The sequence below is a fragment of the Hyperoodon ampullatus genome (assembly GCF_949752795.1).
Source record: "Hyperoodon ampullatus genome assembly, chromosome: 5".
Lineage (NCBI taxonomy): Eukaryota > Metazoa > Chordata > Mammalia > Artiodactyla > Ziphiidae > Hyperoodon > Hyperoodon ampullatus.
In genome coordinates this window covers 81,057,785-81,082,513 of record NC_136918.1, presented here as the reverse complement: position 1 = coordinate 81,082,513, position 24,729 = coordinate 81,057,785, and the positions used below count along the sequence as shown (strand labels likewise).

General features: G+C 44.9%; 2 protein-coding genes across 2 annotated transcripts in view; both read left to right on the top strand.

Annotated features, from left to right (window-relative positions):
• Positions 1-1,415: 1,415 nt before the first annotated feature.
• Positions 1,416-6,991, top strand: ADPRH (ADP-ribosylarginine hydrolase; the record flags this gene model as incomplete). Its single annotated transcript, XM_079705414.1, has 4 exons — positions 1,416-1,438; positions 2,521-2,846; positions 4,821-5,181; positions 6,577-6,991. Exons 2-4 carry the CDS (start codon positions 2,534-2,536, stop codon positions 6,989-6,991), a joined length of 1,089 nt encoding a protein of 362 aa, XP_079561540.1. The 5' UTR covers positions 1,416-1,438; positions 2,521-2,533.
• Positions 6,992-16,848: 9,857 nt separating this feature from the next.
• Positions 16,849-24,729, top strand: part of PLA1A (phospholipase A1 member A) — a gene marked incomplete at both ends in the record, with an annotated part of 34,555 nt that continues 26,674 nt past the window's right edge. Inside the window, one exon of the mRNA XM_079704869.1 lies at positions 16,849-16,921. Coding sequence (XP_079560995.1) covers positions 16,849-16,921 — 73 coding nt within the window. The remainder of the gene's footprint in view (positions 16,922-24,729) is intronic.

Here is a 24,729-nt window from a genome sequence, read left to right as displayed (position 1 = left end):
CCACACCCGCCCTCCTCGCCTGCCGGAGACCAGTGCCGCCCGCCCCTCCTCCCCACCCTCCTCGTTCGCGTCCCCCGCGCGCTCCTCCCTCGCGGTGCCCCCGGGGGCCACCCCCCACCCCTTGTCGGGCCTAGACCTGTTCCCCACTCGCCTGCTCCCGCCACCCCACCCCCCCACCGCAAAATAGCAGAGGACTGCCGGGAAGCAGCTGCCCAGATCCCAGTTGTGAATTTATAGCTCGGGGATGAGCCTATAAACTGTAAAAGTTAGAGGAGTTTAGAGAATATCAGCGTGCTGAGAGCGGGAGGCCAGAGCAGTACGGTGTCAAAGCTAAAGGAAATTTCCCCACAGAACGAGGTGGTCATCGCCCCCAGCCTCACTCAAAACTCACAAAAACACATTCGGGTGGAGCCAGAGGAATTACAGAAAAGAAGCTGAGGGCTTTGGAAGAGGGTACAGAGGGTTAAAGATTGGTCTTCAGAAGCCAACTAAGCTTGGTCTCTGAAGCACTCAGCGCAGAGACAGGAGCTCAGGCTGCCTCGCTAGCTCCCCTCCTGCCCCGCAATCCAATTTACCCTGGGAAAGTTGAGATCCAGGATGGGTGGCTTGTCCACAATCACACACCTGATTCTGGGCAGAGCCAGGACTATCAGCCCAGAACGCCAGTTCCTAAGCATCATTCATAAACAATAAAATGTGTAAGTAATGTTTTACAAATAGCCTTTGGGAACCAGGAAACTCAGCAGGATCAGTAACTCAGTAATGGTCTGCTCAGTCTGTCGTCATTTTTCTCAGGTGCTTGCCAGTCTGTATCTCCTGGCCCACAGCAGTGCAGCTGGAGGAGGACTCTTGGAAGCCCAAGGACTTGAACTTAACCCTGAGTAAATAGATTTTAGGGAAGAGGAGGAGAGGAAGGCATCTTGGATGGGGAAAGAACTTGAGCTGAGGGAGGATGAGCTGACCCACCAGCGTTTGCAAGTGTTCTCCTGGCCGGGGCAAGTAGAGTGGCTGATACAGTGGGAGCAGACAGTGGAGGGCTTTGGAGGTGAACGCTACAGGCTATAGGGCACAATGGGGAACTGGAAACGCACCGACAGGGAAACCAGCACTTTACTGGGGATTAGACTCATGGAGAGAGTGTTAGCTGAGACCCCAGGACTCTAGAACTCAATCATTTAGAAGGAAAACAAAATTTAAATATTGCTGTTGAAAGGAAGGTTGTGGGAGAAAGTACAGTCTTCTAGTTCAATTAATAGAAAAATCATTTTCCCTGGTTGTGTATGAATAATAAAAATACTGCTTACTATGTGCAAAGCACTGTTCTAGGTGCTTTATAAAAATTAATTCACTTACTCCTCATGACAAACCCACGAGGTTGTTACTGTTTTTGCCACCACTTTACAGATGTGGAGGGTGAAGCACAAAGAGGTTGCTCAAGGTAAGTAGGTCTGTGCTGAGGCAAGGGCCCAGAATCAGAAGATTTGGGTCCCAGTGCCTCCATTTGTTGCTTCTGTGAATTTACCCTCTCTGACCCTGCTTTCTTTTCTTTTTTTTTTTTTTTTTTTGTAATTTTATTTTTTTGTACAGCAGGTTCTTATTAGTCATCAGTTTTATACACATCAGTGTATACATGTCAATCCCAATCGACCAATTCATCACACCACCACCCGCACCACCCCCGCTGCTTTCCCCCCTTGGTGTCCATACGTTTGTTCTCTACATCTGTGTCTCTATTTCTGCCCTGCAAACCGTTTCATCTGTACCATTTTTCTAGGTTCCATGTATATGCATTAATATACGATATATGTTTTTCTCTTTCTGACTTACTTCACTCTGTATGACAGTCTCTAGATCCATCCACGTCTCAACAAATGACCCAATTTCGTTCCTTTTAATGGCTGAATAATATTCCATTGTATATATGTACCACATCTCTTTATCCATTCGTCTGTCGATGGGCATTTAGGTTGCTTCCATGACCTGGCTATTGTAAATAGTGCTGCAATATCTGTGAAGTGCATACTGTAATCCGGGCCTACTTATGAAGCAGGATGTGCAGGTGCTTTGCAAACAGTGCATTGTGATACCAATGGAAAGTGTTAATATTTAAGTAAAGGAGGGATGCATTCCAAGGCCAAATTCAAACCAAAAAGAGAAAATGACAAGCTTGGTTTGACTTGCAGAATTTAATGACTTGCCACTCACGGAGAGGCAAAGATGGAATCGTAGTTAAATTGTGGGCTTTGGAGTCAGATGGATCTAAGTTGGAATGCCAGCCCTGCCATTAATTAGCTCTGTGACCTAAGATAAGTCACATAACATTTCTGATACTGTGTGGCTGATTTACTTATCTGTAAAATGGGCCTATTCCACTCCCCATAGAGCAGCTGTGAGGATTAAATGAGATGTCCTTAATACTGTGCCTGCAAGGTGTGAGTGCTCAGTAAAATGTAGATAGGGCTATTATTTTTTCTGATTTTTTTTTCTCCCCATCCTCTGTGTGTCTTTATATTCGCCCAGAGACAGCCTCACCATGAGTGGGGAACTGATCAAGAAGTATGTGGCAGCCATGGTGCTGAGTGCAGCTGGAGATGCCTTGGGGTACTTCAATGGGAAGTGGGAGTTCCTCCTGAGTGGGGAAAAGATTCACAGGCAGCTGGCCCAGCTTGGCGGCTTGGATGCCATAGATGTGGAGAGGTGGAGAGTCAGTGATGACACGGTGATGCACCTGGCCACAGCAGACGCTCTCCTGGAAGCTGGCAAAGTCTCGGACTTGGCTCACCTGTATTCCATCCTTGCTAAGCATTACCAAGACTGCATGGGAGACATGGATGGCCGGGCACCAGGTGAGAGCAGCCAGTGGAGGTCCTGGACAAGTGGAGAATAAAACAGGCCCAAGGAAATCATTAAAAATGTTGAATGAGATTTAAATATCAAGGAGACATTAGTTTTTTTGTTTTGTTTTGTTTTTGTTTTTTGTTGTTTTGCTTTGTTTTTGCAGTACGCGGGCCTCTCACTGTTGTGGCCTCTCCCGTTGCGGAGCACAGGCTCCGGACACACAGGCTCAGCGGCCATGGCTCACGGGCCTAGCTGCTCCGCGGCATGTGGGATCCTTCCGGACCGGGGCACGAACCCGTGTCCCCTGTATCGGCAGGCGGACTCTCAACCACTGCGCCACCAGGGAAGCCCTGAGACAATAGTTTTTATAGTTGTGACAGAAATAGAAACAACCTGAATGTTCTGTAATTTATTTAATTATGGTGACACATCTGCAGCCATTTAGATTATGCAGATAAATATTTACCAATATGGAAAGATATTGTATATTAAGTAAAAAAAATTAGGTTACAAAACACTATGTATCTTATGAACCCATTTTCTTTCTTTTTTTTTTTTTAAACGTCTTTATTGGAGTATAATTGCTTTACAATGGTGTGTTAGTTTCTGCTTTATAACAAAGTGAATCAGCTATACATATATCCCCATATCTCTTCCCTCTTGTGTCTCCCTCCCTCCCACCCTCCCTATCCCACCCCTCTAGGTGGTCACAAAGCACCGAGCTGATCTCCCTGTGCTATGCGGCTGCTTCCCACTAGCTATCTATTTTACGTTTGGTAGTGTATATATGTCCATGCCACTCTCTCACTTTGTCCCAGCTTACCCTTCCCCCTCCCCATGTCCTCAAGTCCATTCTCTAGTAGGTCTACGTCTTTATTCCTGTCCTGCCCCTAGGTTCTTCATAACCTTTTTTTTTTTTAGATTCCATATATATGTGTTAGCATACGGTATTTGTTTTTCTCTTTCTGACTTACTTCATTCTGTATGACAGACTCTAGTTCCATCCACCTCACTATAAATAACTCAATTTCATTTCTGAACCCATTTTCATTAAAAGTATATATGTATATCTCTGTTGGGAGAGGTCTGGAAGAATATACACAAAGATGTTAATCATTGTGTCTGGGTGATAGGGGTATTTATGGTTTCTTATTTTCCTTTTACTTATTTGTAGCTTCTGAGTTTTCTTTAATAAAGAATTTTTTTTTTCTTTTTAAACAAGACTGGAAAAGGTCGTGTAGAGACCCCTTTTCTGGTTCCAGGTTGCTAACAAGTGGTTCCTGCTCACTTTGGGAACTTTTTACAGCCACTTGGGCCACCAGCTGATGTGAATCGCCTTTCCCCTAGCTCCTCCTGTATTAGTTAGCTTGACCTGCTGTAACAAAATACCACAGACCAGCTTGCTTAAACAATGGACATTTATTTTCTCACGGTTTTGGAAGCCAGAAGTCTGAGATCAAGGCGTCGGTTTCATTTCTTCTGAAGGAGGAGACCCTTCTCTTTGGCTTGCAGACAGTTTCCTTCTAGCTGTGCCCTCTCACAGCACACATTCCTGGTGTCTCTTTGTGTCTCCAAATTTCCTCTGCTTATTAGGACACTGATCAGACTGAATTAGGGCCCACCCTAACATTCTCATTTTAACTTCCTCACCTCTGCCCTATCTCCAAATACAGTCACATTCTGAAGTACTAGGGGTTAGGGCTTCAACATATGAATTTTGGGGAATACAATTCAGCCAGTAACACCTCCTGATGAAAAGCTCCCTGCTCCATAAACCCAGGGGCGTCTAGTATAAGTACTCTGGTGTAAATAAGGCACAGTGTTGCCCTGGGGTTTGGGGTTTGGAGTTTGGGGACATTCATCATCATACTTTTTGGCTTTCCCTTTCCATCAAGGAAAGCTGGAGACGGGGCTTGGTTCTCTCATCCTGCGGGACCTTCGCTTTGGTACACTGACCCCATGCCCTACCGGACTCTCCCCAGGGGGCGCCTCAATGCAGAACGCCATGCTGCTGGAGCCAGACAAAGCCGATGGCTGGAGGATTCCCTTTAACAGCCATGAGGGTGGCTGCGGGGCTGCCGTGCGGGCCATGTGCATCGGTCTCCGGTTCCCTCACCACAGCCAGCTGGACACCCTGATCCAGGTGAGCGTCGAGAGTGGCCGGATGACCCACCACCATCCCACAGGCTTCCTGGGAGCCCTTGTGTCTGCTCTTTTTACAGCCTATGCTGTGAACGGCAAGCCTCCCCAGCAGTGGGGAAAAGGACTGATGGAGGTGCTACCGGAAGCTAAAAAGTACATTGTACAATCAGGCTACTTCGTGGAGCAGAATCTTCAACACTGGTAAGTTTGTAGGTGCACGCTCCTGCTAGAAGATGGTTGAACCTGTGTGCGCACGTGCGTGCATGTGTATGCCTAAAACTCATAGATCATAGCAACCATCCTGGTTCTCACCATCCAGTTCTGTCGTCCACCGCATCCAGCTGCCTCCCCACCCACCTGCTAAGGATTTCAAGTACAGTCCCAGTGGTGGTGGCCACCAAGTCGCCAAGTGAAGACCTCAGGGAGTAAGGCAGCTACACTGCTTCCCTCATGCGTAGGGATCCTGTTCTCTATAGTTTTTGTGGCTGTTCTTTTTTTTTTTCTGGCCACACCGCGTGGCATGCAGGATCTCAGTTCCCTGACCAGGGATCGAACCCATGTTCCCTGCAGTGGAAGCGCAGAGTCTTAACCACTGGACCGTGAGGGAAGTCCCTATGGCTATTCTTTACTGAGATGAACTTCCCTGCTTATTTCCTGGAACTTGTTTTTTCAGTGTTGTCTTGACACACAAATAATACTGTGAAATCCTTGGCTAAAATGATCTGGAGATAGGTTTTTCCACCAGCTAATTAATAAGTGGTAAGGCCACATCTTCCCCTTTTTCTGAATTCATTTCACATTCCCTTTCTTAGAATAAAAAGGTCCAGGGCTTCCCTGGTGGCACAGTGGTTGAGAGTCCGCCTGCCGATGCAGGGGACGTGGGTTCGTGCCGTGGTCCGGGAAGATCCCACATGCCGTGGAGCAGCTGGGCCCGTGAGCCATGGCCGCTGAGCCTGCGCGTCTGGAGCCTGTGCTCCGCAACGGGAGAGGCCACAGCAGTGAGAGGCCCGCGTACTGCAAAAAACAAACAAACAAAAAAAAGGTCCAGAGGCTTTCTAATGAAATCACCCATGGTCATGATGTTCCAAAGTTCTCTCTTAAAAAAAATAGTAACCGTATAAGGAGATGATGTGTTAATTAGGTTGATGGTAGTGATCATTTCATTATGTATATGTATATCAAATCATCATGTCATACAACCTTGAATATGTACAATTTTTGTTAAGAAAATAATATAAAGTAAATAATAAAATATATAATGACAGGCTAAATACGTAAAGTTCACCCTTGAAAGTTGACACTTGCCTTGATTCTCAACTCAGGAAAAACAAACCTTTATTTCTCACCTTTAACTTGCTGTATATCTTCTTTATGTAGCAACAGGTATCAATGCCTTATTGACATCATTCCTTAGCAAAAATTTATTAAATGAATGTCGCTTAGAGCTCATTTTGATTTTTTTATATCATATGATTTTAGTACCAGAAGTTGAAGTCATCTTGGAGCTTTCCCTGCTCACACATCTATCTGGTACCTTTCCTAATGGCTTTTGACTTTATTTTTTCAATTGACTGTAGATTTTTTTCCTTCCTACAGGTCTTACTTCCAAGACCAATGGGAAAAGTACCTAAAACTCAGAGGGATTTGGGATGGCAGATCAGCCCCTACCTTCCCCAAGCCCTTTGATGTGAAGGAGAGGGATCAGTTCTACACCTCCGTGAGCTACTCTGGCTGGGGCGGCAGCAGTGGACACGATGCCCCCATGATTGCCTACGATGCCATCCTGGCTGCAGGAGACTCCTGGGAGGAGCTTGCCCACCGAGCCTTTTTCCATGGTGGAGACAATGATTCTACAGCTGCCATTGCTGGCTGTTGGTGGGGAGTGATGTATGGTTTTAAAGGAGTGAGTCTCTCCAACTATGAGAAGCTAGAATACAGAAACCGGCTGGAAGAGATAGCTAGGGCTTTGTATTCTCTTAGGTCAAAGGAAGATACCGTAATTACCCTTTAGAGAGAAGTGACATTCATTTCTGGTGGTTTCTCCTCTTGTGTAGTCCCTTTTCTGCTCAGTTTCACTTTTTTCAAAGTCAAGAGTCTTAACCTTGTACTCAGGGAATTTTGAGATAACAGTCCCTTGGGCACCTGAAGGTCAGTCTTTCCAAACTTATCCTGTCCTTGCCCCCCACCCCAAATCTACCCCTCTTCCTATCCTGAAGAGTCTTTATCTCAGTGGATGGCATCAGCGTCTCCCAAATTAGAAATCTCATAGCCTCATATCGAGTCCTCATTTTTACCATCTAACCTTTCACTCAGTTTTTTTCTGTTTGTTTTAGGGTGGGTTCCCCAAAGTGGACTCTGAGACAAGGATTTGAGTGCAAGTAGTCTATTTGGGGGGTGATTCCAGGAAGCACTGTTAGGAGAATGGGGAAGTGAGACAGGGAAGGGAGGGGAGCCAGGACAAGGTGCGTTAATGAGCACATTACCAATGTGGGCAGCTGGGACTCGGTCCATCTGGGTCCTCTGCGTAAGGCACTCGGAGTTGTCCCACCGACTTCCATCTGATGTTGGTGGAGGACCACTCCCAGGCGTGCTAACTCCCTGGTGCTTCCTGGCCTGACTCTTGTGCAAGCCAAACATGAGGGTCCTCAGGTAAAGCCTCAGAGATGTTTGCAGTGGCAAGCTGTATGGCGCATGGGAACAGTGAGGGGTATATGTGGGGTCCCAATAGCATCTGCTGGTTGGTTCTACCTCCTGAATATCCTTCAAATCTGTTATTCTTTTACCTTTTTGCACCAAGTATGTTTCAGCTGGATTTCTGCAATCCAAGCTACTCAAGTCTGAGGAGAGGCTGCTCCTAGCTGTGCCCTCTAACTTCCTGGGCATGGCACTTGACATGGTGCCAGTTTGTTGTTGCCTATTTGCTTGCCTTTATTCTCCTCTAGACAGAACCTAGTATGGTGCCTGGGCACACAGGAGATACTTAATCAGTATATATTAAATGAATGTTGTTTATTAACCTCCTATCTGGTGCCTCTAATTCCAGTACTGCCTTGCTCATCGCCCTCCAGAGTGGTCTTTACAAATACCAAATTGATCATGCTGCACTTCTAATCACCTACAATGACTACTCACCCCCTTTCTTCATTCCTTGGTGCTCTTCCTTCTCCTCGTTCACTTTCAAGCCCCAGCTCAGGTAGCATCTCCTAGATGAAACCTACTCTGACTGTTCAGGCTCTTGACTCTCTCTCCTCACTACACCCACAGCCTTCTGTCTCTAGCCCTCTCGCCACACTGATCCTGTTGTGTGGTGATTGTGTGTCTTCTGGGGACGACCTCAGGCTACTTGTGAGGGCTTGTGTCTTATTCTTTTTGTGGCTTCCCCGTCTGGCCCATTAGAGATATTCAGTATTTACTTTGGAGGTTCATCAATTTGTGTTGATGTGAGTGCTTTCAATATGCGGTGCCTCATCTGTTTCGGATGCCCTCTACTTCATGATTGTCAGGAGTGACCTGTGCCGGCTTGAAAGAGGTAGAGGGTTTGATGCTTTAACCAGGCCTGTGTGCTGACTTAAATGAGACAAAGCTCTCAACTCTGTATTTGAAGCAGGACTCCAGCAAAGGCATGAGATTTATTATTCTTTTAAACGTAAAGAGAGAAGAAAATTCCAAAGCTCTTTTTCTGGTTCAAAAAATTCTGATGTGAGCTGGGACGAAGTGAGAGAATGGCATGGACTTATATATACTACCAAATGTAAAATAGATAGCTAGTGGGAAGCAGCCGCATAGCACAGGGAGATCAGCTCAGTGCTTTGTGACCACCTAGAAGGGTGGGATAGGGAGGGTGGGAGGGAGACGCAAGAGGGAGGGGATATTGGGATATATGTATAGCTGATTCACTTTGTTATAAAGCAGAAACTAACACACCATTGTAAAGCAATTATACTCCAATAAAGATGTTAAAAAAAAAAGCTCTGATGTGTATTTATATATTTCAGAAAACAGACGTGTTTTAAATATTACAACTAGGACAGCAGAGTCTTCAGCAGGACAATCAGAATTGCAGACTTTAGCGGTGGGGATTTACAATTTACAGAACATGGTAATAACCTCTTAGATTCAGGTGTCTTAAATTCAGGTGTACAAGAAGACTTCTTTGTAGAAATATTTTGAGGACAGTTTTAGAATAATAGAAAACAGTCAGTACATATGTTTTTTGTTTTTTTTTTTTTTGGCGTTACGCAGGCCTCTCACTGTTGTGGCCTCTCCTCTTGCGGAGCACAGGCTCTGGACGCACAGGCTCAGCGGCCATGGCTCACGGGCCCAGCCGCTCCGCGGCATGTGGGATCTTCCCGGTCCGGGGCACGAACCCGTGTCCCCTGCATCGGCAGGCGGACTCTCAACCACTGCGCCACCAGGGAAGCCCAGTACATATGTTTTTACTCAAGATTCTTGAACAGAAGATTAAGATGGAGACTCTCATGACTGTTTGTAATTTCCCACTTGATAAAAACTGATAGTGCAGAATAGTGTGTGCTTTTCTGCAGCTGTAGGAGAAGAGGAAACATCTTTTCCTGGTCTTTCTGGGGTTTCTTTTGCCAATAGTCAGGAGAGCCTGAAGTTTTAAGGTGGAGAACTAGAATTCAGTTAGCACTGCCCAAACAGCAGAACTGAGATGCTTAAACGTTACAATATAGAAAAGGGAAGAAGAGTATTTTAACAAGTGGATTCTGAAGCATGACGTGTTTTACCTCTGTAACTGGTTTGGTGAATGGTCTGAATTTAGTGAGAAGCAAACATGGAATGATTTTCTTTTTCTCTAGCTACTGCCTTCATACATACTCCATTGAAGCTGCTTTTCCTGCCCCTTAACGTCATCTTTTTGGTCTTGGGATGGGGGTGTGGTGGTGGGTATTAAAAACCCAATCCAGGGCTTCCCTGGTGGCGCAGTGGCCGATGCAGGGGACACGGGTTCGTGCCCCAATCCGGGAAGATCCCACATGCCGCAGAGCGGCTGGGCCTGTGAGCCATGGCCGCTGAGCCTGCGCGTCTGGAGCCTGTGCTCCGCAACGGGAGAGGCCACAACAGTGAGAGGCCGGCGTACCGCAAAAACAAAAAAACAACCCAATCCAGTCCATCCCAGTCTAGTTTTTTAAAATTTCAGCTTTATTGAGGTATAAATGACAAGTAAAATTGTAAGATATTTAAAGTGTACATTTGTGGTGATTTAATATACATTGTGAAAGGTTTCCCATCATCTAGTTAATTAACATATCCATCACCTCACATGTTTATATTTTTTTGGTGAGAACATTTAAGTTCTACTCTCTTAGCAAATTTCAATTACACAATATAGTGTTATTAACTATAGTCACCATGGTTTACATCAGATCCTCAGACCTTATTCATCTTATAGCTGAAAGTTTGTACCCTTTTACCAACCTCTCCCTATTTCCGTCACTACCACTGCTTCCCCCAACCAGCCCCTGGCAATCACTTTTCTACTCTGTTTCTATGAGTTTGACTTTTTTTTTTTAGATTCCACATATAAGTGATATCATGTAATATCTGTCTTTCTCTGTGGCTTATTTCACTTAGCATAATGCCCTAAGGTCCACTGATGTTGTCACGAATGGCAGGATTTCTCATAGCTGAATAATATTCCATTGTATATATGTACTACATCTTCTTTATCCATTCATCAATTGGCAGCCCCTTGAGTTGTTTCCATATCTTGGCTATCATGAACAATGCTGCAATAAACATGGGACATAGATATCTCTTCGTTACCCTGTTTTCATTTCCTTTGGATATATACCCAGAAGTAGGAATCCCAGTCCAGTTTGATCAATTCTAACACTTTAATGTCATGTCCTCCTTTCTCCCCACCACAGTCAGTCCTGAGCCCAGAGGGCTTAGAGGAGAAATGGAGACATGGATGCCTTTTTCATTCCTTGCCTCCCTCTCCTGGGGTTCCCTGTCCCTCTCCAGTGTTGCCCTAGACCACCCTCACCAGTGGAGCCCTGATGGGAAAAGATCAAGCCAGTTGTCTTCTGAGGGCTCTACTCAACCCAATGAAGGGAAACTCATCCTTCCCGGTCACATCCACCAGTGAGAGTGCAGGCTGCCCCACCTGCTGCTATCTACATTTCCCCCATCCCTCTCAAATAGGACAGATCAGGAGGACGGATCAGGCTGCCTAGCAGACAGCTGCCTCAGAAGCAGATGCCACTGTCACCTTCATGTGGTCACCCTCACGCTCAGCTGGTAGCCCCCCTCATTTGGCTTTGTTGTGAGGGTGAGGAAGAGCACCACCTTTCCTTCCCTTTCAGGAAGGGATGGGAAACCCCCCATAGAACTTATGATTCTTGTGATTTTTCCTTCAAACGGCTGATTTTCGGCGAGAGGAGGTGGGGAAGGGAGGGCTCCTAGAGCAGTTCTGCTGCCTCCTAGTAAGTCCCACTGGGATTTGTCTTTCCAAGGCCCTCCAGTCTCTTTAGAATGTAGTGGTGGAGGTGTGTGCGTGGGGGGGAACGGGGTCCCAGCAGGGTAGGAGGGTGGAGACTGTAGCATTTTCTGTTTGCTAGTAGGACTTCAGCTGCAATTGGAGACAAGAGATAGCGTCTTTTTAAGATCCTGTTCTATTTGCTATGCAAATTCTCACTCTTCACAGCAGTCACAATTCAGAAAGAGATCAGACTTTCAGACTCCTTTTTCTCAAACCTCAAAACCTCCTCTCCAAACTTGACTCTCAATTGGCAGCTTTGCTTCCTATTTCTCTGAGAAAATAGAAGCCATCGAAAGAGAACAACTGTCACACCCATCCTCACCTCTGTCTCCACCTACCCGCACCTGGGCTCCTGGGCTCTGCCTTCTCTCCTGACTGTGAGTGCTGGGGTGTGTGTGTGTGTGTGAGAGAGAGAGAGAGAGAGAGAGAGAGAGAGAGAGAGAGAGAGAGAGAGGAGGGAGGACCAGAATGAACAGAGGAAAGAGACAACAGACTTAATTATATGCATAATGTTAGAGTAAATTTAAAAGGTGACCTGAATGACAGTATGAACTTGTCATGCTAATCAAGTTAACATCTGTGTTCTGAAAAACAGAATAGGTCATGAGTAACATTACAGGGATTAATGGTATTTTTTGACCTGCTAAGTGATGGTACTTCATTTGCTTTCTTTGGTACCTAAGATTGCTAGATGTTACTAGAAGTCTTGGCAATATATACGTTTTTAAGATCTGCATTGGCCTCATCTGCCCTTCTCCAAGCTTCTTCAACCACACATTCTCCATTTCCTCTTCTGTCTCCACCTCTCCAGGGCAAGTAAATGTGCATCTTTTTAAAACAGCCAGAGCTACTGGGGGTGGTGAGGGAGGGAATGGAGACTCTGATGATTTCACAGTCAATCATCCCAGTGGATCAGCTCCTCACGGAACGGGGTCTGGTTAAGGACCCAGGGGGCATCCAGGCATGGCAGAGAGGGCAGTCTTGCCATCATTTTCTCATCCCTGGGGTTTGGGTTTGGGGATATTGACACCTAGGGAGTTGGTGAGACTCTCTCCTTTGGGGAAGGAAAGGCAGGAGGTAGAAAGAGTTGCTGTGCGTCAGGCAGTTTACTAGAGCTTGTTAACAGGTGAAGAACTGGGGCTCAGAGAAGCTGCCATCCATTTGAAGTCACACGGCTGGGATGAGATGGAGCTGGAGTTTAAACCCAGGTCTGCCTGTCTCCAGTCCTACCACACTCTTATTGTTGGCTATAATTAGAAAATGTTTCCTTAGACGAAGCCAAAGTGAAACCCAGGAGTGAGATGGTGCTGGCAGCAGCCTGTGGCCTCTCTCCACCTTCCCACAGCTATGAGGTGACATCAAAAGGAAAGATGGTGGTGGGTTTGAGATGCACGTTGGGGGCAGGGGTAGGAGTGGGCAGAGCTGAGCCCAGCTAAACCCGTGGATGGGCAGATGGGTCACTTCCAGCCAGTTTCTTCCGCCACTTGGAAGGCCCAACCCAGGGGACCCCCGGGGTGTCCTCTTCCTTTGACCTTCTCGTGGAATTGCCAGTACAGTACTGCACACCCGGCAACAAGCTCTCAATGTTCACAAGTCATTTTACTTTGAAGTTAGGAGATCTCAGGGAACAGAAACTAAACCATAGAATTTGGCATCAAACTGTCATTTAAAAGCTGCAATTTTCAGTCTTTCTCAAAATTTGGAGGCCTGGAGACACCTGTGATACATTTTCCTGACAAGTGTAAAGCAAGGGTCTACCTGTTCTTCCAAGGAAAACAGAGACAGAATATAGACAGCTTTAAAATGAAAGCAAAGTTATGTGGTTTGGGGCACAAAGGGCATGAAGTATTCTCTTTACATGAGTTTAGATGGCCTTATGCTCGTGTATTATGGTTTGTTCTGAGAATGGGTGTGTATGTGCGTGCAGGCCTGTGCACGCACGTGTATACACATGCAGTACATATAGAACACCAGGAGTGGAGGCTCCAAAATCATGCTCTTCACCTCAAATTGGAAAGGAACCTGGCAAAAGATCAGACTTTCTGAAAATCGAGTAGGATAGGGGCTTGAGCCATTTTGGGCTGTGCACTAAAATTTCATGAGAAGTTCTAATGGGTTTCTATGCGCCCTTAAAAAACAAATGAGGCAGGTGGAAAGAATTTTGTTTAGTGTGAAAAGCAAGGTGCAGAGGTTTTGTGTAGTGGGTCAGCAAGTGTGTAAAAAGTTCAGAAAGGATGGGATAGAATAAACTGGTGAGGCTCAGAATTATAACTTCCTAAGATTATTTTATATTAGTATGTTAGTTTATATTCCCCCCACTCCCTACCCCACCCTTAAACTGAAGGCCATGCTTCTATACATGTGTGCATGCACACATGCACACACACATAAAGGCTTACTCATTTATGGAACTGTCAGCCCGGGATCCTGAAGGAAGGTGAGGAAGCTAGGAAGCTGGGAATCTGAGCTGGGAATGGGCAGGCAGGAAAGGCCAAAAGAGATTCTATGGATTCCAGGGGTTATAGCCAGTAGCTTCCTCTCTTCCCCTCCACTCCCTTCTCTTCCTCTCCTCTCTTTCTTTCAAAACAAGTGTTTTAACGAGCACCTATTATGTGCCAAGCACAGTTCTAGACAGGAGGCACACAACAGGGAGCCCTGAGCAATGAGCACTGGATATTGAACCCGGTGTCCTTGGTCTCTTGCTTGCCTCCCTGTGTTCCTTGATCCTAGGCAAGTAAAGCCATCTGACTCCACTTCACGGTGGGGGCCTCTATGCGGTCTTGGGATCAGGTCCCTTCCCACTGCCCTCTCTAAATGAGCACACCATACCAGAGGTACCATGCCTTTCCTTAGCAAAGATTGAGTGCTGGCTGTGTGGCAGGCACTGTGCTAGGCGCTGGGGACACCTCACTGAACAAAAGAGGCCAGAATTTTGCCCTCCCAAGGCTGACATTCTCCCTGAGGGAGATGGACCATATACACTGATTATAAGCTGGTGTTCCCTACCAGTGTCTCCTGTAGAAAGATCTCTATACTCACCTTCTAAAACACATCACCTCACTTTCCAGGCGGACCCCGCTTTCTTGGCCCCCTGAAGCAGTACTCCCCAGGTCTCTGACCTCTGTGAGCTTTAGTTTCCTCGCTGGTGAAACGGAGATGGCTGTGGTTAGAACTAACAGAAGACTAGTGGCTCTGACGTGCATACAGTCATCTGCGGAGCCTGCTAGAACTGCAGAGTCTGGGGCCCAACCCCAAGGAGTCTCATTCAGTGTGTCTGGGTTGGGCCCAGTGGTCTGCCCCCTGTCCCCTGGGTGACTCTGAGGCAGGTGGTCTTGCCCAGAACCACTCCAGCCCCATGTGGAGAGCACTGCACCAGACGATGAATGTGACAAGGGAGGGCACTCTCTACATATCAGCTGTGTTGATGTTGCACAGGGAACACTGTGCTGGAAAAGCTGGAATGACTGGCCTGACGCGCCAGCTCTGGGTGTGATGGAGTGGCCAGGAGAATGCAGTCCTCAGTCTCCTGCTGTGAGGAGCCTAATTGACTGATGGTCCTGGTTGCTACCCTTCTGGATCTACCCTCGTCTTTGTGCTGAGACTGCCCACAGCTAGTGACTGAGCAGGGCAAGGCTGCTAACACAGCTCATTTTCATAAGAGACTTCAGCTTGAGGCTTCCCCACTGCCTTGGCCAGGACATTCCAGGAACTGCATGGTGTTCTGGGGCTTCCTGTGCAATCCTCTTTCCTTCTCCCTGTCCTGCGCAGGTGTCAGCCCTGCAGCAGGGTCTAAAGGGTCTCCCTACTGTCTTCAGCTCCCCTTTTTATTCATCACAGGTCTTATCCCTGATAAATCTCTTGCACCTCTGGTCCCATCCTGGCTTCTTTTCTCTGAGGATCTGGACCTCTACACCTGGCTTGGTCTCTGACATCAGAACAGCCTTCGGTAGTGCCCTTCCTGGTGGCAACAGCACCTGATCAGTGGCATCATGTGCAGGGTGGGAAGCAAGGCCCCTCCAAAATCATTTTATCCCTGTCTTGGGCAGGCCTGGTACAGCTTGGTGCAGTGGTTGGTGCCGCCTGTTGACACAATGGTTCAGAGCATGGCCTCGGGAGCTAGGTTGTCCTGCTTCAAATCCCAGCTCTGCATGAGCTTGTGTAAGGTACTTAACCCCTCTATACCCTGAAGCTGTATGTAGATAGTACTCCCCTCACAGAGCTATGGTCCAGAAAGTTCCATACTGCCCTGTTGGTGGGTTCTCTGCCTCACAGCAATTGTTTCTCCACCTGTGAGAAATTGTGCTGCAATTAAGGAGAGCTGGGTAAGTACGGTGCCTCCCCCTTCCCCTGACCCATCTAGAACTAGCGCTCTGTGGTTTCTGCCACTCCTTTGGGTGAAGAGTTCATGCGGTATACTGGAAACACCCTGGTTCCAGGCCAGCTCTGCCACTTCCAGCAGAAGGGTCTCCATAGGTCATTTTCGTTCTCTATTTCTTTGTTTCTTATCAGTGAATTCAAGACACTGAACGACTCTTCTTAGAGGCTGGACTTCTAGCCCCAAGATTCTATCAAAGGATAGTACTCTCAGAGGCCAACTTCATCTTCTTTCATTATTTCCGTTAAATGTACACTAAACATGTTAATACATTGTTGTCTCAGCTCTGTGCTGGGCACTGGGGACTCAAAAATGAAAAGAAGAGGCTTCCCTGGTGGCGCAGCGGTTGAGAGTTCACCTGCCGATGCAGGGGACACAGGTTCGTGCCCCGGTCTGGGAAGATCCCACATGCCACGGAGCGGCTGGGCCTGTGAGCCATGGCCGCTGAGCGTGCATGTCCGGAGCCTGTGCTCTGCAACGGGAGAGGCCACAACAGTGAGAGGCCCGCGTACTTCAAAAAGAAAAAAAAAGAAAAGAAAAGATTTTTGCCCTCAAGCCACTCAGGGTCCTCCTAGGGGGAAAAAACATCCACAGATGACTCTGGGACAATGTGGGTTTGTGATCCCCTAGAGATGAAAGACTTCTGCCTTGGTTTTTACTAACATTTTATAATGGGAAGTGGGAGAGGTGCAGGAAATAGTTTCCTGATGATGTTTGGCTCAGAGAGGAAGGGCAATGTGTTTCAATGTCCCCTCCTTAAAAAAAAAAGAAAAGAATAAAGTATATTTCTTTTCATTGAGAAGAAGAAACAGAAAAACTGGGGATGTTAAACAAATAGGGAGAGACCTGTTACAGGTCATGAGGCCAGTTAATGATTAGTGAGACCCGAGTGGGTGTTTAGTGTTCAAAACTGTGAGAGCCTGGGTTATGAGATCTCTTTGTCATTAGGGGTCGGCTTCACCCCAGCTCCGAGACTTCCAGCTCAACGATGGCCCCAGACCCCTGGGAGGGCTGCTTCTGGTCATGGGGGCTCCTTCTGTGGCTCAGTGTTGGGAGTACAGGTAAGTCGGGGGCTGGGGCCTTGGGTGGGACTTCTTTCGGTCAATAATTCTATTTTTTCAAGCCATCTATTTATGTAGCACTAACCTTTGGAAGGTCCCCTAAAAGCCCTCTCCTGAGATGAATTTAAAAGAGGGAGAAAAAAACCTTCAATCATAATGGGAATGACAGCACTTTCTTAAGTCACAAAAATTGAACTTCCTCTAGTTGTTTTACTCATTTTTCTAAAACTTGCGTTACTCCTTTCACCTTGCACAAGCCAGGAAGAGTATAAAAAAATAAAATGTGATGAATTCCAAAACATGATTCATTTTCACCCTGTAAATATCCATTGTTCCAAGATATATTTAATTTAAAAAATTTTAAATTTCCAAACTAACAACAATTTTGTCATTGAGATTGTTAGAGGTCCTTTCTAATCTTGCCGACCCAGCTCAAGTTCAGGCTTGTCATCCCTCTGGGCAGTACTATGATAACTAGTCCTGTTCACCACAGATAACCAATGACCTTTAGCACAGTTTCCCTCAGATGCCATTTGCATGGTGCCTTTCCCAGTGAAAACCCCACCCACCACTCTCCCTTGCTTAATATAGCAAATCTAAACCCTCTTATGGCGTAGGGCATCTCGGAAGAGTAAAATCCCCTCCTCTGACCAGCAGTGGCATCACCTTTGGAAAGCTCCCTTCCCTCTGCCCCCAACAGCAGACTGCTTTTGTGTCATGTCCACGAGACATTTAATTCTCATTCCCCAGCTTTAGGGTGTGTCATTCTTTCTGCCTGTAGTTGCTCACACTACCTTTTTGTTCATTTCTGCTCTTCACGTCTTCCAAAAAGGCCTCCATGATTCATACTTCCCTTGCAACACCACAGGCCCCTGCTCACCCCTTCCCTGCATCAACGGTTGGCGTTGAAAAGGTGCTACTTAGCTTCATGTGTGCTTTCTCCTAACGCAATCATTTATTTGAGTGCATGTGTGTGTGTGCGTGTGTGTATGTAAAGTGACCGTATATCTTGTTTTATGAAGTGGCTGTTTATACACTATATACTAGATCTAAAAGGACTTATATTTTACACATTTTTGATAAATGTGAGAAAAACTGCCCTGCAAAGAAGTTATAACTGTTGATTTGTACGTGAGCGTGTCTGTTTTCCCACCCTCTCCAACAACACTTTGTATTATCAGATGTTTTTCATATTGGCAATCTCATAGAAAAAATAGTATTACATTGTTGTCTTAATTTTTATTTCTTATTGTGATTTGTGCTTCTGGTGTCTTGTTTAATCAATCTTCTTATAAAAATAACCTTTCATATTTTCTTCTAAACTCTATGGGTTTAGATGAAGATCACCAGGGACAAATCTTGTGGTCATGCGGTATTGTTTTTTTCCTACTCCTGTGGGGTATTTTTTAATATGATGTTGAATTTTATTTGCCAACATTTATTTTTATTTTTGTATATATTTATATTTATTATTTTGTGTATTTGTTCATAAAGGAAGTTTATCTATCATTTTTTTTTCTTGTATTGCCCTTCTCTGGTCTTGATACTAAGATGATTATAACCACATAAAATAAGTTTCTGTTCTATGAAAGAGTTTTATATAAGGTAAAGGTTACTTGTAATTTAGAGGTTTGGTGGAGTTCTCAAATAAAACCATCTGGCTCTAGCATATTTTAGGGCCAGAGAAGACTCTTGATTACCAGATTGATTTTTTCTTTTTTTGGTGCTAGTAGGTTTATTTGGATTTTTATTTCTTCTTGAGTCAGTTTCAGGAAATTATATTTTTCATTGCTTTTAAATTTTCCAATGCATTTGTCTGGGAATTTTTAAGAATATCTTTTATACTTAATGTTCTGCAGTTTTACTATCATCTGCCTATTTCTATAGATTTATTTCCTTTTTATCTTGCTCATTACCCTGAGTATAACTTGAGATTAGAGAACTCATATCTTTTTTCAGTTATGGAAAATTCTTAGCAATTACCTTTTCAAAATATTGTTTCTTCTCCCATTCTCTTCCTTTAGATAACAGCTACTAGGTAAATGTTGGAGCCTCTCCATCTATTGTCTGTACTTTTTAACTGCACTTTCATATTAAAAAGCTTCTTTTACTTCTTCTGCACTAGATATTACAGCATTAATTCCATTTTTATTTCCATGACTATCTTTTTCATTTCCATTTTCTAATTAGCTTTTTACTATATATCTTATCATTTATGCCTGTTTTTATTTCATAATTTCTTATGCTCTGTCTTTATTTTTATCCTTGTATATTCTCAGCATACTTATTTTAAAGCTTTGTCAAAGATTTTTTTTTTTTTTTTTTTTAATTTTTGCGGTACGTGGGCCTCTCACTGTTGTGGCCTCTCCCGTTGCGGAGCACAGGCTCCGGACGCGCAGGCTCAGCGGCCATGGCTCATGGGCCCAGCCGCTCCGCAGCATGTGGGATCTTCCCGGAACGGGGCACGAACCCGTGTCCCCTGCATCGGCAGGTGGACTCTCAACCACTGCGCCACCAGGGAAGCCCTGTCAAAGATTTTTTAAAACTTTATTTCACCTGTAATGAATTCATGATCCACTTATTGGCTTTATCGACTATCTGTGTAAACATTTGATTTCTTTATATATTTGTTTTCAAGCTTTTAAAAAAGTAAACTATTTACTGAAGTACAACATACATACAGAAAGGTACACAGATTATTAATACACAGGTTAATAAATTTTCAAAATGATTTCACCTGTGTAACCATCATTCAGATCAAGAAATAAAATGTTGGGCTTCCCTGGTGGCGCAGTGGTTGAGAGTCCGCCTGCCGATGCAGGGGACACGGGTTCGTGCCCCGGTCCGGGAAGACCCCACATGCCGCGAAGCAGCTGGGCCCGTGAGCCATGGCCGCTGAGCCTGCGCGTCCGGAGCCTGTGCTCCGCAACGGGAGAGGCCACAACAGTGAGAGGCCCGTGTACCGCAAAAAAAAAAAAAAAAAAAAGAAAGAAAATGTTACCAGATTCTTAAAACCCATTCCCTGTATCCCATCTTACTCACTACTGCCCCAAAGATAACTCTTATCTTGACTTCTGACACAATAGTTGTTTCATTTTAATTTTCAATGAAAAGTTTGTTTTCAGTCTTCTCTCTTCATCTCTCTGTCTCTGCACCCGAGCCCCCATCTTTGCCCTCTGTCCTCCAGAAAGGTGCGTTGTCTCAGCTCCTTGTGAGTGAGGCCTTGTCTTTCCATCCTGTCTCCCTAAATAAAGCTATAGCCCCAGTAAAAAGTCAATAGCTGTTTTTGTTTGTATTGTTTTTGTTGTTAGCTTCCTTTCCTGAGTTGGGGAGTCCCTCTCCACCGCTGGCTACCACTGGTGGGTCTTCCACACCTGACTTGGAGCACTTTTGGATCCCGCTTACCTCACAAAACTGAATTCTTACAACCACTGTCTTCTCTCAGACCTGGAACCCATCACCATTTTGCAATTCTATTCTTGTTCCTGTTTTGGAGATATTATTTTTATATTTGAGATTGTCTATATCTTTTTCTCTCTCTCTTTTGGATATTCATCTGTCACTACTCTTTGGCTAAAGTGGTGCTTGGAGAGATGGGGTATCTGAGCATGATTCACTGTGCCACGTTCCATAGTCTTGAATGATGGACAGTTCAATCCTATCATCTGCAAATATCGGCAATTTTTTCTCCCCCTTTTCAAACCTTATAATTTTTTTTTTTTAATTTATTTTATTTATTTATTTTTGGCTGTGTTGGGTCTTCATTGCTGCACACGGGCTTTCTCTAGTTGCAGAGAGTGGGGGCTACACTTTGTTGAGGTGCGTGGGCTTCTCACTGCGGTGGCTTCTCTTGGTGTGGAGCACAGGCTCTAGGCGCATGGGCTTCAGTAGTTGTGGCTCGCGGGCTCTAGAGTGCAGGCTCAGTAGTTGTGGCACGTGGGCTCAGTAGTTGTGGCTCGCAGGCTGTAGAGCGCAGGCTCAGTAGTTGTGGTACTCGAGTTGAGTTGCTCCTCAGCATGTGGGATCTTCCCGGACCAGGGCTCGAACCCGTGTTCCCTGCATTGGCAGGCGGATTCTTAACCACTGCGCCACCAGGGAAGCCCCAAACCTTATAATTTTTATCCTATTTTATTGTCTTGTTTTACTAGCTATGACTAGAACTTCCAGTCCAATATTTAATAGAAGCACTGATAGCAGACATTCTCATTTGTTCCCAGTTCTGAATGGAATGCTTCTAACATTTCACCAATAACTATAATCATTGCTATAGGCTTTGGGTAGGTACCCTTCCTTTCTTATGTTGAGGAGTGCTGGGTATTGAATTTTATCGTGTGTTTTTTCCCTACATCTATTGAGTTCAGCATATTTTTTTTCTTTAATTTGTTCATATGTGAACTACATTAATACATTTTCTAATGTTAAACCATCTTTTCATTTTATTGGATTAAACCCTGCTTGGCCATGATGTATACTTGTTATCCTTGAAGGATCTGACATTTTATCTAGGATTTTTATGTCTGTGTGTAATAGTGAAACTGGCCTTTAGTTTTCCTTTCTCCTTCTTTCCTTGTCCAGTTTTGACATTTTGGCTATTTTCACAGAATGAGTTTGGATTCTTTCTCCCCTTTTCTATTCTCCAGAACAGTATGTGTAAGATAGGAATTGAAGGATTGTTAGAATTTCTCTGTGAAATCTGTCCTGATAGAGTTTTTTGATGAATAGATTTAAAACTACTGTTTCAATTCTTTTATACTACAGTTTTACATTGATTTTCTGTTTTTTCTTTCTTGACTAAGTTTTAATAAGCTATAGTTTTCTAGGGGATTATCAATTTTCTATGAAAATATCTATTTTTTAACTGTTGGATGGGTATAAACATGTTATTTTGTGGTTTAAAAAATCTACTGGGCTTACATCCCCTTTTAATTCTCTATATTGTTTATTTGTGACTTCCCCCTTTTTTTCTTACTCTATCATCAAAAGTACATCTAGTTGTTTTTTTTTTTAAGTACATCTAGTTTATTATTCTTTTCAAAGAACACCCTTTTGGTGTTTATTGTGTGTGGCAGGTTCTATTCTAGGCAGTAGAGTGAACAGCATGGATAAAAATCCCTTCCTTCTTTGAAAGTATCTTCTAATGTGGGGAAATTAATAAACAATACATTTAATAATAAACTGGTAAATAAAAAATCTCCATTAGGTGATGATTGCTATAAAAATAAACAGGTCAAGTTAAAGAAAATTGAGAGAACGGAGGTGAGGCACATAGGCAGAATGCAATTTTAAATAGAGGGTTAGGGACTTCCTTGGTGGTCCAGTGGCTAAGATTCCACACTTACAATGCAGGGGGCCTGGGTTCGATCCCTCATCAGGGAACTAGATCCCACATGCCGCAACTAAGACCCGGTGCAGCCAAATAAATAATAAATAAATAGGGGGTTAGAGGAAAGAAGATGACATTTGACAAGCAAAGACTTAAAGGAGGAGAGGGAATTAGTCATGTGGATGTCCAGAGAAAGACACTTTGGGCAGAAGGAATGGCTAGTGCAAAGACCCTCAGGTGGGAACCTGTCTAGAGAGAGGAAGAGCTAGGAGGACAGTGGCTGGAACAGAGGAAGCAATAGTCAGACAGGCAAAGGGCTCCCCAAGGGGATGGTCTAAGATATTTAGGGCTTTCTTCCACTGTTAGGACTTTGGATTTTATTCTGAGTGAAATGCCTTGGTGGCTTTTGCACAGAGATGTGATATGATTTGATTTACTTTTCTACTACTGTGTTGCAAATAGACTGAAGGGGGACAAAAATGAAGGCAGGAAAAGCATTACAGGCTACATAATTGTGAGAGATTATGGTGGCTTAAACCAAGGTGGTGCCAGCGTAGGTAGTGAGAATGGTTTAATTCTGAATATTGTGTTCTGAGGATTTACTCACCATTGTACGGGGGTGGCAGAAAACAAAGTGTCAAAGATTTCTCCAGGAAGGTCGGCCTGAGCAACTGCATGGACTGAGCAGCTACTGATGCTGTTCATATTCATTGTTTTATTTAATTTCAACTACTTCCTTTTTTTTTTTAAAGATTTAATTTTATTTATTTTTGGCTGCATTGGGTCTTCATTGCTGTGCACGGGCTTTCTATAGTTGCGGCGAATGGGGGCTACTTTTTGTTGTGGTGCACGGGCTTCTCATTGTGGTGGCTTCTCTTGCTGCGGAGCACGGGCTCTAGCCGCGCGGGCTTCAGTAGTTGTGGCTCTTGGGGTCTAGAGAGCAGGCTCAGTAGCTGTGGCGCATGGGCTTAGTTGCTCCATGGCATGTGGGATCTTCCCGGACCAGGGCTCAAACCCGTGTCCCCTGCATTGGCAGGCAGATTTTTTTTTTTATCCACTGTGCCACCAGGGAAGTCCCTTAACTATTTCATTTATATTTCTTTTCCTACATTTTATTTGGTGTTGCTGTATTATTCTTTTTCAGCTTTCTGAGTTATAAGATTAATTTACCTAATCTGTGTCTTTCCCCATTTTCCCCTGATATTTACATTTATGGTTATAGATATCAGCCTAGTACTGTTTTAGCTACTTTAACTCAAGTTTTGATATTGTATTGGTTTTATTGTTATTTAGTTTTTAATATTCTCTAGTCTCCATTATGATTATTCTTTAACTCATTCATTACTTAAAAGGGAATTTTAAAATCTCCAAATGTGTCTTTAAATAACTTTTGTTACTGATTTCTAATTGTATTACATCTTATTTAGATAACGTTGTCTGGAATATATTGATTCTGCGATGCTTGTTGGGCCTTGCTCTGTGACATACTATGCTTATTTAAAAGGACTCTTAATTCTCTGTCTGATGGATGCAAACCTCCCTACATGACCAATAGAGCAAATGTATTCATGTATGTGGTTCAAGTCTCATGCTCAAGCAGAGTCCTTTCATCTTTTCTTCAAAGAGCTGGGAGAAGGCAGATGAAGTAGTCAAGTCAGGCATCGTTCTCTCTTGTGTCCCATGGGGGCTCAAGTTGCCACAGGCTGAGGAGCCTGGGGGCCTGCACAGTCATAGTGGGCTTCATCGCTGGGGTGTCCAAGACCTGGCTGCTCAGAAGGGAGATACAAGGGAGCTTGGGGACCAGGTCTGGGACTTAGGTGCTGAGGTGAGGAAATGGCTCTCAGCACTCTCTAAGGGTGCGGTTCCCACAATCTGCTCACAGTTCCACAGCCCAGCGTACCCCAGATCCACTTGCTTATTGTACATGTGCTCCCCCGTTACCTCTGAAGGCAGATAACCATTCCAGAAACCTGAAATAGCTGTCTTCCTCGTGAAGAGCCCTGCACAAATCAGTCTGCAGTCTGGACCTGTCTTCTGATTCTGCAGATAGTTTTGTCCCATGGCAGGAATATGAGGTAGCTAACAGCACCAGGACTTCGGGGCTGGGGGGCCAGTGCGACAGTGTGTGCCCTGCTGCTCCAGCCGGTCTCTTTCTGTAAGACCAACTGGGTGTCAGGTGCCGCCCCTCTTTATCACAGGCGTGAGGGTGGGCTGTTGGGTATTGAAGATAGGCCAGATTTTAGCTCCCTGGGAAGCAGGAGTTTCATGCTGCTGTATCAGTTCAGTATTGTAGAAGGCCTTTCAGTGACCTTGACCATAAAATATCCCATTTAAACGTACCTGTTGGAAGGCACTGTAGAATACATACAGCTCATTAAGGGTCCTCTCTACCATCTGGCTGGGCAGCCATGTGCTGGATGCTGGACGGCTCTGGAGTGGATCTGGACTGCTCATAAGGAAAAGAAGTGATGAGGCTGGAGGGGGG